A 17,968-nucleotide genomic window follows, 5' to 3' on the forward strand; every position below is an offset into this window, starting at 1 on the left:
TGCTGTCCTCTCCCATGCAATACCTCTTAGTTGGACTGAAGACGCACAGGTGTAAGCACACTGAATGCAGTGACTTCACCTGACTCCGAGCATCATTCTGCACTGCAAACCATTTACAGCTATGGAAAAAATCATATAACGACCCCATTTTACAGTGCATTGAAGGTCTCTTCTGGAAAAAATAACCTTTAGAAAATTGGTGAAGTGTTAAATTCACAAAATCAGTTTTCCAGTTATCACAACCTTCACCAGTGTATAGGGCCTAGCTATTTAAGTGTTGATATCTCAGGGAACTCACTGCTCCAGGTCACAGGACTGATTTCTCCAAGTCTTGGAGAATTGGAGGTACAGAACAGCTTCATGAAATCCATGCGTAGCTGCCTTTTCTGGTTCATAGGAAACACGAAACCCTCAGGTAATGAATGGAAGCCTTCTTCAGATCTTTGGCACTTACATCAAAAAGACACTCGCAGCCTTAACTCTTCCCTGCAGACTTTTCTCAGGTCATAGGAGATGACCTTTTTCTCCAACAACACCCACTGAGACCGCTAGTGTCATGAGTTCAATTTCCAACTTCTGTGGAGAGCGCCTTAAGTCCTGAAATACGGCTTAAGCATAGATGCTTTCTGAACCCTTTCAGTAAGAGGTGCTTTACATACTCTTATTCTGAGCCCTGATTTCCTCTTTTTTTTTTTCCTTTTCAATGTCTAAAAAGCTATCTTCTGCACCTTTTCTTATTTTCCCAAAGGTGCAAACACCAGAACCGAATACAGTCTCCCAGTAACCACTGAATCACTGCCAAGTACAGAAGAAATAGCATTTTTATAGAACTCATCAGAAACTTGTTGTAGATTTTACTTTTGCAATTACCTATTATCCAGTGTTCAATTTATTTTAGGATGTCATGTTTATTGCATTTTAATTTAATTCTTTAATCAAAATAACACATGAACCTGAACCAAATGTCCTGTACATGTCTAAATATACTGTACAATGGTTACTGATTATCATTACTGACCAAACATGTGAGCTCATTAAAAATGTAGTGACATAAATTTATTTTTACAAATAAATATATGTCTATAACTTCAAAATCCTACCTTCTCTGTATAGGATTTAATGTTACTTGCAATGATGCCAAGTAATTCCCAGATAAGGCATGGCGTAATTTCTGCTTTTTTGCTCCCTTTCCAATCTGTATAAGAAAGTAGCAGCTGCTGACCTAATGATGGCCAGAACTTGAGGAAGTTGCTTTAGCTCTCCAGTAATGGCATTTTTAGATCTGTAGGTGCAATCCTGCACTTAATCTCTTCATTTGGTGACAAGCTAAATTTATGGAAAGAGATAGCTCAATTGTGTGTGCATGTAAAGGAAAGACAGCCTTTCTAAACTGCGCTATTAACTGATCTCAGACTGGTAAGTGATGCAGACTTAGAGCCCCTCACATTCAGACTGCTGAATTTGTCTTTGTTTAAGCATGGGAACCTTCCAGATGTTTTCATCATCTGCATCTTTTTTCTTTTTTTCAGCTTTTATGTTACCTGTAGAGTGAATTATCTCCTCCAGTCAAAAGGTTCCCCTAGGGAAGGAAAAGTCTACCTGAACCAACTTTTACTATTACTTTCATGCTTCATTTTATGGAGCATTCAAATGTGCTAGTTTTTTTCCAGCATGCAGGCACACATTCTCAAAAAATTATAGATAAGGCACAACAGTGAACTAGAGTAATATAAACTATCATTATATCAACAGGAAAAAATCAGGGATATATTCAGGCTAATGCTGCAACTGAAATCAGCATCAGAACCAATACCTAATTCTAATTAACTACTTGGGTTTTTAAAAACAGATTTGGTAAATGTAGTTACAAGGCAAGTATGATCTGAACAGACTTGACCCCAAATTTCTCAGCTAAAGAATCTTGTTTGTCATTTGCATCAGCTATTCTGCTAGGACTAATTAAAAGAAAGGATCTCAGTTGTGTCAGTCTTCCATGGCAACCACGAAATACTGTAAAATCAAATAATCTGCCAATCCATATTACCAAAATTATTTTATGAACATGCCTTGGGCCTATTACTTCATCATTCATTTTGTTGGCAAAGCTCCTGTTAAACTAAACGGCATGCAAGGGGTGTATCTGTAATTCCTGCATTACAAACTACTTGGCACCTCTGAGCAACTTTTACATAGATTTGATAAATTTCAAGAAAGAGCTAAACACTACTGAGATATCTTATACTACCTTAATTGTAAATTGGTTTTTTTTAGTTTAGTTGCTTTAGATTACTTCTCATTACTTAAGTATGTTTTGAGCTGTGATCATAATTTTCAGTCCTTTCAATATTTGTCTTATATAAATGTAAGACCACACTAAATGGTTTGTTAAGTGGTGTTAAGTAACTAATGTTTGAATTTCATCACACACCTAAAATTCTGCCTGAATATTAGAGAAATAATTTTACTGATTTCTTAGAATGCTAGGGTTTGGGTTTTTTAAGAATCATAAATAAAACCCTAAAATATCATTATGGGATCATAATTAGTATTTATTTTGGGTATTCATTACCTATTTAATTAAAAAAAGAATGTTTTGAAGCTAACTTACAATCTTAATAGGTGTTTCATTTGGTATAAAATAACAAATGAATCCTCAGATAAAAATCACTGGCCAACATGTCAACCTTTAGCACCATCCAAAGTTCGGTGAAGACAAGGGAAAGTTCCCATGAATTACACCAGGATACAACTTTATATAAGAGCAGCATGTAATCGCAATGACATAATCTGGAGAACAGAGAGAATAGCTTCACTCTTCTTCTCAAGAGTGCATTTTATGCCCAAGGACAACAGGCCAATTCCAGTGGCCAGAAAGAAGAAAGTGGTTATGCTTTCCAGTGAGAATTTAGCTAAGATCTGCCCAGAGCCACCCCATTTTGGAAGCACTGACAATTCTACTCATCTTCCAGCAGCCCTTAACTGTTCAAGCCCTGAGACCTCTCTTGAAAGTAGAACCCTCACCCAGTCTTTCAAAAGGGGATTATCTGCTACCCTCTTCAAAATGCCTACCTAAATCTCCCCGTGCTGCTCATACAACTGACTAATGATTAAAGTACTTACCCAGTGTGTGGATGACCTGTGTTCAATCCCTTCCTTTGAAAGGATGGGAGAAAATATTCTGCAGCACCTTGGATGTTGCATGCTTTTTTGAATTAGACCATGTTCTACATTCATGGGCAAAACTGCTCCTCAGAGAAAGGAAGGCTGAAAGTTACAACTTCTCCTCAGGGAAAGGAATGGGGTGGAAGAAGAAAGAGAATATATGATCCAGCAGAAAAGGAGTTAGGCCAGACAGATGGGAATCTTGTGTCACCACCCCAAGGATTTTTTTTTCAGTCATATATCTATCTATCTATCTATCTATGTAAAAATTGGTGCAAGGTCTTCGTAGCAAAGACTGGTGCAGAGGACTCTCCCTTATCCAAGGACTACAGTATCAAATGGACTCTTCCACTGTGTTCATTCCCTTACTTTCACACTGTCAGTCCTGATTCCTTTCTGTAGTACGAAGGTTTAATGGAAATAGGAGAGGACAGCCTTACCCTGCTGAGTTACTAGTCCTACACCTGCATTTGAAACAACACACAGTGATAAAAGAATTTGCAGTTCAGAGAGTAAAGGGACACCATCCAGGGTATCAGAAGAGCTGAGTTTGTTTCCTCTGACACAGAAGAAACCTGACAGTGCCGCATCTACTACTCTATCAAAGGACAGCAGACCTCCCCTGCTTCATGTGAGTGCAATCCCACACAAGGTGGGCACTCTCCAAGAACGCTTACCAAAGCAAACTGCTCCTGGAAGATGGAGAAAGAAACCTTTAGTGTACAGGACTGGTGGTTAACTTCAGCAGTGATTTCTCACTGCTGAGGACTGAGAAATTTCTTATGATGCTCAGAAACAGCATTTTAGGTGTCTCAGAAACTTTAAGTTAAGGAGAAGCACTAAAGTCTGTCACAATCAAGCTAGCAATAAATGTAGTCCTTGTTTTGTTTTGAGTGGTTGGTTGTTTTTTTTCTAATAAAGGAATAAACTACTGGGTAAACTCATTATTGTCTGCCCATATGCATACATACATACGTGTGTACATATATGTACACGCATTCTTGACATCCATTCACGCAACACACATATATTCTGTCTAAAAATAACTAACTTGGAATATTTGAGTTAATTTCACTAATTAACTTAATGCAATTAATATATCTAACATATCAAATGTAAACAGTAATACTACTATTTTAGGAAAGAATTAGCACCAAACAGAACGGTAAGTTTGTTCATTAGATATACAGTAGAATCATAGAATCAACAAGGTTGGAAAAGACCTTTAAGATCATCAAGTCCAACCATCACCCCAGGACTGCTAAGTCCACCACTAAACCATGCCACTAAGGTCATCATCTACGTGATTTTTGAACACCTCCAGGGATGGTGATTCCACCACTTCCCTGGGCAGCCTGTTCCAATGCCTGAACACGCTTTCAGTGAAGAAATTTTTCGCAATATGCAATCTAAGCCTCCCCTGGCGCAGCTTGAGGCCATTACCTCTTGTCCTAGTGCTTGTTACTTGGGAGAAGAGACCAGCACCCTCACTACAACCTCCTCTCAGGTCCCGCCTGAACCTTCTTTTCTCCAGACTAAACAACCCCAGTTCCCTCAGCCCTTCCTCATCACGTGTGTGCTCCAGACCCTTCACTAACTTTGTTGCCCTTCTCTGGACCTGCTCCAGCACCTCAGTGTCTCTCTTGTAATGAGGGGCGCAAAACTGAACACAGGATTCGAGGTGTAGCCTCATCAGTGGTGAGTACAGGGGGATGATCACTGCCCTGGCCCTGCTGCCTATTACATTTCTGATACAGTCCAGGATGTCATTGGCCTTCTTGGCTGCCTGGGCACAAGCTGCACATGTTCAGCCGGCTGTCAACCAACACAACAGGCCCTTTTCCGCTGAGCACCTTTACATGGGACTGGTTACTAACTAGATGTGACACCATTTACCACCACTCTTTGGACTTGGCCATCCAGCCAGTTTCTAAACCAGTGAAGAACACACCTATCCAGGTCATTAGTAGCCCATTTCTCCAGGAGAATGCTGTGGGAGACAGCATCAAATGCTTTAATAAAGTCCAAATAGACAATGTCTACAGCCTTTCCCTCATCAACCACGTGGATCACCTTATCATAGAAGCAGGACTTGCCCTTCATGAACCCAGGCTGATTGGGGCTGATCCCTCCATTTTCCCACATGTGCTTTATGATTTCACCTAGGATCAATTGCTCCATGACCTTCCCTGGCACTGAGCTCAGGCTGACAGACCTGTAGCTTCCAGAGTCTTCCTTTTTGCCCTTTTTATAGAGGCATCATGTTGACCAACCTCCAATCCTCAGGGACCTGCCTGCTAGACCAGAACTGCTAATAAATAATGGAGAGTGGCTTAGTAAGCTCCTCTGCCAGCCTCTTCAGTAGGTATTCTCATGGGATAGAGGAGTAGGTCCTGTTCAGCTGATTAAACTTTGAAAAACAGCAGTGTAAGTTTGCATAACCAATTAGGACACCATACACCATAGCTAACTAGTATCTTAGTTCCCATAGTTATGTTAACCAATGGAAATTAGTCAATTAGTTAATTATGTCAGGTTTTCCCAAAAATATGTAGTAAAAACCTAAAGTTAACAAAATCCCTTGATCCTGAAGGGAAAAATAACGAAAATTGTTTTAAGTGTGTTTGATTTCTTTATAGATTTGGAGACTTAAATAAATCATGTATTAATAGATTGAGCCTTTCTCTTAATGACCTGATGACACAATACAATACAAAGCAAACAAACTTGTTCAAAATCATTTTTTCAATACCAAATGGCTGAGCTCTTCATAGCCTTTGCCGACAATTAAGGTCTCACACCCCAATGTTTAGGAATCATACACGAAAAAATTCTCAGTTGTATGGACAAGAAAAGCCCAGAGGCTGTGCACACAGTCACATTAGTCAAACTGGATATCCATCTTGCTTGCTTGATATGGCAAAAGAAATTCTGTTGAATGCAGCCACACTTAACAAATGTGACTGCCTGGTGGGATGTCTAAAACTACAAACACCATGGGGGTACATTATTCTTAAGAGACAGAAATTCTGATTACTTGTGGTGCCCAGCCTGTATGTCCCATAAGGTGTACACAGTTTACAAACCCAGTCAGGCACCCTGAAGATTGTTCTGAACTGACATCCCCAGTAGGGTCCATCACATAATCAAAAACACATCTCTTGTGATGCAGAAGGGACAGCGAAGTTGTCAGAAAGATGTCAGCTGGAGGAAGCTTCTCATGCCACAGTGATTAAGCTGGCCACTTCTACCACCATATAACAGACCCACAGCAAAGGCAGCTGTCAGGGTTCCTGTCACTCTTACACAGGAAGATGTTTCTCAAACATTCTCTCCTGTACATCCACTGCAAGGCAGAGGTTTGTAGTGGATTAGTGGAGCATATACAGTGCATGCTTCCAGAAATATATATGAGGTCTGTTTCACAGCAGTGCTCTTCCTCCAGACCTTTGCAGTCTGGATCCAACAGCCAAAAGAGTTGGGCTTCAACAGTCTAGCACATATACAAGGCATGATAACAGTGAGGATTAATTCAGATCTGGCTCATTTTTGCTACATGATATTTTCCTGGTAGCAAAGACGGAAGGTTGTTTGCTGAATATGGACAGTGTAGATTTGAGACCTGCACCTTAGCTGATAATAAATATGTCACTGAGACTTTATCAGGTTTGGAGATGTGCACGTTCCCTTAGGCTTGTACAAGCAGGGTTTCATGCCAGGCTCTGCTGCAGGTGACTTTTTCTAAGCAAGACTCTAGCATAGTGACAGCCCCTTGTACCATCACACTGAAGCTAAGAACTTCACTTCTGAGTGTTCAGTTTCGCAAGCTTGACATTATTTTAAGATAGCTTTTTTCTACACAATCTGAATTGAGAATGAACACAGATTGTCACAGAATGTAAACTCCTTACTTTATTTTGTAGGTGGTTCTATTTATTCTTTCTTTCCCTTTTTTCCCAGCTATAATGATGTTTTTCAGGCCTTTTCAAAATCAGCATTTTACTTTTCTTGTCAGCAGGGATGGGGGTGAAGCAGTTAAGATAAACGATTGGAACTCTGCCATCCAGGTGGACTGTCAGCATGTTAAAAAACAGATTGAAACTGGGAAGGAAGGAAGTGAAAATTTATGCTCTGTTGGCTGCTTCTCATTAAGAAACATTTGCTCATGAATCTTACATTTTCAGATTGGATTGCACTGAGTGATAAGAGCATGACATCATAGGCTTTTCCAGACTGGGAGGGCCACATCTGAAAAAAACAACTTTACAGAGAATAAAGATTTCATTTTTTTTTCCTGGTTTATTTTTAAAAATAGCCTTTTCACCAGTTATATTTCTTACCTTTTTCATAGGACACAAGCCATGTTTTCAACACTATGTACCAAGTCCCACTGACCTCAGAAGGACTATTTCCCTTATATGCTTCCTTCAATGGATTTTGCTATTGAATTCTACAATTTTCAAGAGATTTATGACTTTCAGAGACTTTGGAATTCTCATCTGAATAGATCATAAGTATGTGCTTACAAGAAAGTGCTACTCACTGGCCTTACGCAAATCAAGCCTCCAGCTAGTTCTGTAGGTTTTTATCTACAGCGAGCAAACCTACAAAATAAACCAATCTTGAAAACCTAAACTTCTGAGGGTTTTTTTCTTTTGGGGACAAGGAAACCATTAATTATTTCTTTACTGATAAACTCACATATTTTTTATGAAGTCATTTTTAATACCAAAAGCATCTGATGCTGAAAAACTGGAAGTAAAAATACTGAAGTACTGAGTCAGTCTAGAAACCAATGAACCAGTCTAATCTGGTTCATTGAGCAGTGTAGGAAAACCTTGGAGACTGGATTCTGTGTGCACCATTGTTGTGACCTGAAGAGAGACCCTAAAAAGGGATTCCTCTGCATGAGTCTCCCCAGTTGTAAGTGATCTAACTCTTCTCCAATCTGAAGACAACCTTTAAATCAGGGTCTTTAAGGTAGGGACCGGTTTCACTTTATAAAGAACTGACCTGTGCCACAGTTTGCCAGTTGGTAGCATCATCCTCACTTGGATGGATTCCTTGATTCCACCTTCTCTGAACAACATAGATCACAGGCTCAATGGAAATATTGAATTTTGAAGACCACTTCACCTCTAGGTCACCAGACTGAAGTTCTATGAATTTTAATTCTTTCCGGGGTTTCAGTGGAACACCTGTAATAGGAACATGCAGACAAAAATATATGAAAAATTTAAAGATGTGATTAAACCGTATATAGATTAAGCCGTACAAAAAATACCTAAGGAAAAAGAAGATTGTTGGCTAGACGGATGGAAAAAGTGGGGAATGGATAGGCTGATGAGCACGGGTGTTTCAGGAGGGCTCATAGCTGACCTCTCTCTGCTAACAGTAAAATTTGTTTTTACAGAAGTCTTCAAAATTATTTATTTCATTTAAAAATTAAAGGATCTCAAAGTTGTAAGCTAAAATCGATCTCACAGAAAATACTTCCCAGATATGCTTCAATAATCTGGAGAAAGATCCCTTTAATCCCAAGCAGAATCAGATATTCCTGTTGCTCAGTTTTTAACCTAATTTGTCCTTAAATACATTTAATGACAGAATTCCCACACCATGACATCGTAATTCATTCCACTACTTCTATCCTTACCATTAAAAACCTTTCACACTACCGTGTTTAGTCTCCTACAGTTAAACCTGATAGTTGTCCATGATGTTCATGGATTGTGGAGAACATATTCTTTCTTTCATCTATGGAGGAGCCTTTTATGTGCCTCAAGACTGTTGTCATGCCCCTGAATGTTTTCTTCTCAGTCTAATAACATCAGTGCACTTCATTTTCTTTTAAATCAGTATTTCTAGACCTTTCTTGCAGGTTTTTTTGGAAACTCTCTCATTGGCACACAACCCTTCTTCAGAGTCAGGCCTAAAACTGAACACAGGCTGTGTCTAAACTCTTACCATTTCACACATCTTACATTAGTCTGATATACTTAAGAAAGCTGTTTGCCTTCTTCATGGCAGCAAGACCTTACTATCTCATATGCAGCTGTATTGTATGATGTGTCACTATCCATTCTTCCCTAAATATATAGGAAAGGTAATTCCAAGGCATCTTGGAATAGATAGCTCTCATGTACAATCTCCAATTACTACATTTTGGAGACAAAGATGTGTTTCTAAAATTTTACAGTAATTTATCATTATGCAGTGACACTGAAGGATGGTTCCATTGTTTATACTGCTAGTAACATCATGGTTTTAAAACATCTGCAGTAGCTTGAAGGAAAAAACTCCTCAAATTTGGCGTCTTTTGATTAAATCAACAAATCAAGTGTTACGTACATTTCTCTAGACAGAATTTAGGAACTCACATATTTCAGTGCACAGCATTTTGTCACTTCAGAATATGTCACAAATAAGATTTCTATACTGACATATAAACCTTCTTAGCAAGTTACATGCATTTTAGTTATTTTGTCATTTCAATGGGAATCCATAGAACTATAGCTGTATGTGTTAGTTTGATAAACTGTTTCCTACTCAGTCTGCCATGGATGACTGAATACAAAAATTTCCTTAGGTGAACAAATCACTTTTATATTTTAAGAGGTCTTATCCTAAATCTGATTATACAATTAGCTACAAGTAAATAAAAATTGATCTTGTAGCCCTTGAAGAAACCTAAAATCAACCTGAGGGAAACCCAGTACTTAAATCTGGTTATCACAGCAGTTTAAAGCCTGGATATCCTCCAACAGCCTGCAGTCTTAGTCTAATATAATGAAAATCACAGAACATGTCAGCTTGGATTTCCACATTTGAAAACCATTCTTTAATTATGATGTACAATAATCCTATAATTTGCATGTTAAGAAAACTTCCATCTGCTTTGCATTAGGGGCAGTTGGACGCACTTGATTGCAAGTATCTCAAGTCTCTCTGCTGTTACATAATTGCGCGCAGATGGGGCGCAGCAGCGCAAACGGCGAGAGCACCGCACAAGTGCATTTTAAAATACTTTTCTATAGCCAGCACCATCAATTTAATATCCGGATGTGTAGACCCAATTACTCTTCAATGTGCTTTTTATTATGTAAATGGTCAGCCCTTTCATTGTGCTCGAACAAATTAGTCCTCTGAAGTCCACAGTGCTTAACTGAAGAATTCAAATCTGTGATTGCTGTACGTATGCAATACCAGAATCGAGGAAAAATGTTTCTAAAGGTGTCTTTCAAACAGCATATGCATCACTGTGCCATGAAAACATAAATGCACATTGGTCCATCATAAGAATCTCTATTTTAAATGTCAGATGCCCAGGAATTCATAAGTTTCCATGGAAGGGTTTTGGACTGTAGGAGGTATACTCCTGGCATCTGTACCATTGTAACACAGTTGTTCAAAGACTCAGAGATGTGCACTTTTAAAACTGTACACTATTTTTTTAATACAAAACTATTTTTCTTTAAGCATGAAAAGAGCCTTTAAACTATGGGTGACCATCTGGCTCCAGCTACTCTACTGTGATGTTGTCATACCATCACACCCTTTAAATATCATAATTTCTCTTTACAATTTACCTTGCCCAGATCCGTAGTTCAGTCTGCTGTATGGATTGCTCCCTTACACGTTTCAGACAAAACTAGTTAGGCTGCTTTAGACAGAATGAACCCTAAATTTCTGTTAAAAAGAGGCCCTGGAAAGTTCACACAAGTAGGTATATCATCACATCTGAGAGACCACTAACTTCTGAATGAAAAAAAGATGATGGGTAATTTTTTCAGCTGCCACCAGCTGTGTGTAGAAAAAGATAAACGTCCTTGTCCTTCCTTGGGGAATGTGTAAGCGCATGTCAGACAAAGTGAATGTGATCACACACTTTCCATCCTTTTCATTCCTTTTTCTTCTGCATTTTGAACTGCTTTATTTCTGATCCAAGATATTGCTCCCATTTCTATTTCTAATGTACCAAATCTACTTCAGGCACTTATTGTTGTTTATAACATCATTATGTCCACATAAAAAAAAAAGTAGGCCATGGAGAAGCGACACTTTTCTAAAGTCCTTCACTAGTTGAGGTGATGTAAAGGAGGAGGTAGAGGACCATAACAGAAGAGTAGGACAGAACATTTGGTATCTCCAGTAGAGGGAACTAAAAATGTGAAAACTATGTAACTGATTAGGAATACTTCCAACAAAGATGAAAAAATACAATGATAATGGACAGTTTATAGTGAATGCAAGCCAATAAATAATTAAATAAATAATAATTTTATGTTAATCTAACAACATTTGCAATATATGACTTTGGTGGCAGCATAGTTACATTAATATTCTTTCAGAATTGGGATTTAGCACTCACTACTAGAGGGCAAATCCAGCTTGTAAATCCAGCAAATCAGATAGGTATTTTAAATCTACTGCTGTTACTACTATGAGCTTAATCAACAGTAAAACTACAGCAACTCCTGTAGACTCAGGAGTTCTATCTGATTCAATCTGAATTCATTTTCCAGCTGTGAGTGTTGTCAAAATGATAAGAGTAAATACTAAACTCATTCAGAAGATCTTAGACATGCTGCAGAGTTTGCTCTTCCTTAGTGACAGGAAGGTCATTTACCCTTGGAGGAAATGAATAGCAAGCCTGCTCTGCTTCTATTTGTCCTTTGTTGAAGAAAGACAGGTTGAAGAGGCTAATTAGGTGAATTCATCAGCTGAGAAGGCAGTAAGGTACTGTGCTTGCCCTTCCTCTGCAAGGCATATATGCTCTTACAAGCAAGCACCTCCTGCAGATAGGTGGTAAGATGTTAGAGGTTAATTCTGTTCCTTTATAATCAGGCTGAATAGTAGCAGACTCTCCAGTGTGCAGTTACACAACATACCATATCCTGTCATACCCTATGTCCTCCGCAAACACGTGTATCTTATTTTAGTTGGGTTTTTTGCTTGTTTTGTTTGTTTTTACCTTTTTTCAGCTATTACATTTACTGCAATGCTTTGTAGGTTTGGTATGAAGCCTGATCGTGTAAATCATTACATATACAATACAAATGCCAGTTTATCACTCTGATTATTTGTCTCAAGAAGATGAAAGAAATACCTAAGTGATAAATTTTAATAATTTTCATTTGAAAGGTGCTGTGTACAAGAGTGTATTAATTCCTTACAGTTTTAAAGGGGCTGCTCTGAAGTATCTTGGAAGCAAGAGAATTTCCCTTCTGTACTGGAAATCTAGATCATACTATTGCCTGCTGTTCAAAATACTTTGAGTTCTACCTTCATCAGTCTTATGCTTACTCAACCTCTATGACTTCTAGATAAAACTTTCCCCATTTATGTAAGTAAATAAGACAGTGCTTCATGACAGCCCATCCTGTACACTCAATGACAGGATTCAAAAGTCAAAGCACATTATTTCTGACATACCTTCTCATCACTAGAGACATTCAAAAAGATGCATCAACATTTCAGTTAAAACAATGAACTTAAAAATAAAATCACCATCTCCTTCACATATTTTATTTTTCCATCCACAGAAATAAATCCTGGAGCCTGGAGCTTAGTTCTGAGTTCTGCTGATTAGAGTCTCCACAGAGAGCCCATGCTATCAGAAGAATAACTAATTAATATTTGTTTTTTATCACTGAAGTAAGGAGAATGGATTTCTAACAAAACATTCCAACTTTGTGGAACATGAAAATGCATCTCATAAATGTTAATTGTTCTGCATTAGAAGCACATTTTGAGAATATATCCATGTATAAAGCTTTTTATAATTCAAACAAATTAACATCTGGAGTTTATCTAAGCAAATCATTACTTCGTGTATAAGTTCTTGCCCATGGATGTCAAAGAAAACCTTTTTTCACAAAATCTCAGGACTCAATTAAAATTTTTGAATAATACTGCCTTAGATTTAAATAATAAATATACATATATATGTGGATTTTATAATCGTTCACTATTTTATTTTTTTTTTAGGTCACTAAGAATGCCAATGTCAAATATACCACATTAATTTGTTGTTTTACCAGCTTATCTAACACATCCTATTTAGTAGTCCTACCTGCTTGGCTTATAAACAAAAATGTTATGTGTGATTAATAGGACTTGGACTATTTATTGTTAAATATTTTCCTGCTGCATTCTCTCTCATCTGCATTAAATTAAGTGAGACTTCACCTAAATTGGCAAGTTTGTTCTGCTTAAGATGATTCATAATAGCCACATGTTTACATTTCACAGATTTCCAGACATCGGCTTCACAAGGAGGGAAAAAAAAAAATAAATCCAAAAGCTAAGCAACATTTTTCTCTGGCTTTCCACTTTTTCAGTGTCCTGCCACATCTCTACAGGCACCTCTCTTTTTTCTTCCCTTCCATATAAACTCATGTGAAATGAAAGACTTTTTTTTTGAGGAGACTTTATTATGGCTTGAAGTTATTAGCCCAGTATGAGTACATATTAATAATCTCTACCTTTGTACAGATTTTTTGGAACTTGGCATGTATGCCCACATCCATTGGAACAGCATTTCTTCACTCCAGAACACTCATTATCAGCTTCACAACTTTCAACACAGGCAGCTGCAAAACCACTGGCCTTCTCAGGTGCTGGGCAGTCCCCTTGCTTCACAGACAGGATGTACTTAAGGAATTCACAGCTAGTTAGGCATTCATAATTCTTCTTGGGGAAAAGAGGCTAAAGGGAAAGCAAAAGAATTGTATAAAGTTTTCAACAGGAAGAAAAATAAATAATTAATTTAGAAGTTGTACTTTTTCCAAGACCTCCTAAAGAAAAAAATCAGATTCTCGGCTTTTGCAAGACTATCCCTGAAGATTTATATATTCAAGCCACTTCTAAAAAATCATTCCAAGTACAGAATGATGAATTCCCTCAAGACCACCATCTTTAACAGAGTAAGTTGTTTTTGTCTGCCAGCTTTCCCTTGTTTCTCTCACATTGGCTGGCTACAAAGTTGCACAATGACAGATTAAAAACATGTCCAAAATGAAAGGGAAGCAATGGTCAGACAGTCTTTTTTTTGGGACTACCCTGCATTCCTCCATTTGTACTTCATAACACTTTACCCACAATAACTGATGTAATGCCACTCTAGACAAATAAGTGCAATCTTGTTTCATTATACTGTTTAAACTGAGTTGGTTATGAGAAGATTTTGCAGCATCTTTATGTTCTTGCCAGAGTATTAGTAATTGTGTAATTCTTCATGGACCTGGAACTAAATTTCGGATAAATAGACTAACAAAAAATACAGATTAAAATAAGGCTTAAATATATTGATTAAAGATCAACGTAAATGCTACTTTTCTGAGAAATCAAGTCCTAGATATATGACCAGTTGCTTCAGTGCATAGACATAGCATTTTTATTATGCAGAGGTTTGCAAGGTTCACTTAAAACTGCATTAAGAAAGCATCTAGCACCCTGGAGAGAACTTTGTGTGCGACGTGGGCATTTCATATTATCTTTCATCTAGCGATTTATCTAGTTTGGTGCAAAACCAGCTAAAGTGATTCCCTCAAAGTGGTTGGTGCAACTGCAGATAGGCAACCCATGTAACTGGGGTTATCTACAGCCTGCCTTTCTATCTCAGAGTAACCAAAAACCTTCCACTCTGACAGATCTGATTTACAGATTCCTAAGCCTACACAGGAATTATAACCCACTCTCTATCCAATTATTCATATAACTTCTTCAACTTCCTTCCATCTTCAAATGTTTTACTTTCTTATTTTTATTGTTTGCATATTTCTGGCAAAATGAGAAAGACTTCAGCATTATGGAGGCCCAGGTATTTCACAGATTGTGTGTCAGTTTATTCTCAAAAGTCACTCTGGTCTAAGAACAATGCCACTACATTACCTCTCCCATCTTGTCATACAGAACAGTCCAGAATTTTTGAATCAGGCTTTTAAGGATGCATTTGGCTGTTATGGCTTAACCAGCTTAAAGAATGACAAAAATGAGAGGTCCTTATATCTCCTACCGACCTTAGTGATCTTTGCACATGGACTCACGCTATTCCTGCCATTGGGATGCACCTGATCCCATGGTTAGCCAGTTAAGAAGCTACCAGCAGGAAACTGAATTTATAGGGAAAAAAAGAAGCAAACTGTCTTCTTTTCTTCCTCACACATAAGGTTGCTTTAATATTAGTACACTCATTCAGTAGATAAGAAGTAACATACCAAGCAGGGACCTTGAGAAACATAACGCTAAATTGTTGCTTCCAGATTTTTTACAGAATACAAAAAGATTGAAAACACTCTCAAAGGCAAACAGTCTTGTTTAATTCAATCAAACAATGTCTATGGAGCATAGATGAGTCTGAGAGAGAGGAAAGTGGCCCTGTGCTTTTGTGTGTGTAAAACTAATTTCAAATCCTAAAACATCACAAATTTGCAGCTACTTAATTAAAATCTTCATAGCTCCCTGAGGCATAATACGTCCTCAAGGCTTCTCTTCCTCACCCTATTTCACAGCTCATTTTTCAGTTAGCTGCTAAATGTGCTGCTCTTCATTAAGGGCCTTTGAAGTTCTAAATTTAGCTTCAACCACAAAACACTAATCAAGGAGGGATGCTCACTGTTTCTAACTACAATAGAACACTGTTCTACAAATGTTTTCCTTTTAAACCAATTTTATACATATTTTGACCCAAATATGGAAACATATAGCCTGAGAGAGAAGTGATATATAAGATCAACATAAATTAGATCCACTAAAAATGCTTTATTACACTACCCTAGAGTTTTGTGTATGAGGAAACAGCAATTAATCTGTGCTAAAAAGCTCATACAAGGATTGGTTTTCATAAGAAGTTTTTACTTTGTCTTGTAAATACTTAGATCACTAATCCCTATTTGCACATAACTAGATCTATTTTTTTTTTTTTACTTGAGATTTCAGATTTTCCCAATCATATGCATAATGCTTAAAGTCATTTAAACATAAAACATTATCTTGTATTGGAAAAAGAGTGCCCAGAGTGGCAAGGGAGGAGTTCTATCAGTATTAGCAGCGAGATCGTTATTTCAATGAAGGTCACTTCTATTTTTTTATAGAAAGAGCTTAAAATCTTCATAAATATACACTTTCATAGACTTGAATAAGCTTGTATCTTTATATTGATTTAGTTCAGTATAAATTCAACTGAGATTATATTTCCATTTTTTACTAAAAACTACCTCAGAACAGTTGACTTCCACCAACTCAGAAGAACCATGTTTCAAATCCAGCAAAACCATTTCTTTTTTCTTTTCTAGAAATCAGATTAACTTTTACATACAGGAAAGCATCTGTTCTAGCTACCCTACACAAGGATTTTCACCCTATGACATTTTATCTTTAAACAAAAATGCTCTTTCTTACTCTTTATTTCTATAGCCAGAAAAGATAGAACAGCATGTGGTAGAAATAGCATCTTACAGGAGGGATTTAACAGCACCTTCCAAGAGAAGCTATGTAAGTGTGGCTGGATCTTAAAACTTCAAGCTGAGATAAATCATTCGCTCAGGAAAAAAAAAAATTAAAAAAAAAAAAAAAGAAACAGCCAACCCAAACTTTTTTTTTCTTTTTTGTTAAACTCAAACTTAATACAGCTACATTGTTATATGTTTACCTATTCAAATGCAGACAAATGCTGCGAAAATCCCATGTCTCCTTGAAGATAATAACTTAAATGAAAAAGACAGCTAGAACAAAGTGAGAAAGAGTGCCCTTGGGCTGACTTACATCACAGAAGCTTTGGCAATGGTTTTTCTTCAGGTCCCAGGACTCTTTGCAGGGCTCCAGGCACTAGGAAGAATCAGGAGGAAGTGTCAGGAAGAGAAAGAAATAAACAACCACAAATGACCCCATTTCTTCTCCAGTTGTTTGTTTGCCCATAGGAAGTTAATAATAGGCTTTAAAAATCTCGTTCTCCTGAGGATAGGACTGTCATTGAGTCATGGTGTCAGAGCAAGGTCATGCCAAGCCATGGTTAAATTACAAGAAATATTTTCAATTTTTCTTACTGTACAAAGCAATTGCCTCACTTGATTATATGCCATCCTATTTTCCACATTATTGAATTTAGGTCCTAATACCATTTAACACCATGCCACTAGATCACAGAGACAATGTCAAAAGCACTACTCTAAACTACAGAAAGTTAAATCTTCCCCTAGCTGACCAGCCTGAAGATTTAATGGGCACATTGCCTTCCCAAGCGAGGAACTATCTCATCAAGCTATGAAGTAAACTCCATAGCAGAGGTTTAACCACTGCTCCTGCATAAATAGACAATGTTCACTGATTTGTTAGCAAAATCACTTTATTTCAAGTACCATATTATCATTTCTTCACCTTCAACCTCTACTGCAATATTTACACAGACTTAAGATTCAAACTCTGCAAACCAAAGTCAAGCTTCACAGCATAGAAAAATCAAACTATTAACATCATTTACTGCAGCGGAAACATAAATTCAGACTCACATCCAGAAACCTTTTCTCTTCCTTTGTTAAGACATATGATCTTGGAAAATAATGTCATTGTTAGGAATTAATATCACCTACTCCTTCTGGTAATAGTGCATACTGTTGCACCAAAAGATACTTATTGCACCAAAAAGGAAGACTTTTGACATGCAATTTAGTACTTAAATAATTTGTTTCTTTTATACGTAGTATTAGACTGGATCCATATACATTTCTGCTATTCAAAACCAAGCATAAATACATATGGGCTGCACCTCAGCTGCCCACCTATATCATACATATACCAAAAAAAT

General features: G+C 37.4%; 1 protein-coding gene across 1 annotated transcript in view; it reads right to left on the reverse strand.

The window, feature by feature from the left end:
- The window catches only part of KAL1 (Kallmann syndrome 1 sequence), a gene marked incomplete at its 5' end in the record, with an annotated part of 57,760 nt that extends 40,768 nt beyond the window's left edge, over nt 1-16,992 (reverse strand). Inside the window, 3 exon segments of the mRNA XM_010015990.1 lie at nt 8,176-8,360; nt 13,650-13,872; nt 16,930-16,992. Coding sequence (XP_010014292.1) covers nt 8,176-8,360; nt 13,650-13,872; nt 16,930-16,992 — 471 coding nt within the window.
- Between the last annotated feature and the right edge of the window lie 976 nt (nt 16,993-17,968).

The sequence above is a fragment of the Nestor notabilis genome, unplaced genomic scaffold, assembly GCF_000696875.1.
Source record: "Nestor notabilis isolate BGI_N333 unplaced genomic scaffold, ASM69687v1 scaffold11696, whole genome shotgun sequence".
In the NCBI taxonomy this organism is placed as follows: domain Eukaryota; kingdom Metazoa; phylum Chordata; class Aves; order Psittaciformes; family Psittacidae; genus Nestor; species Nestor notabilis.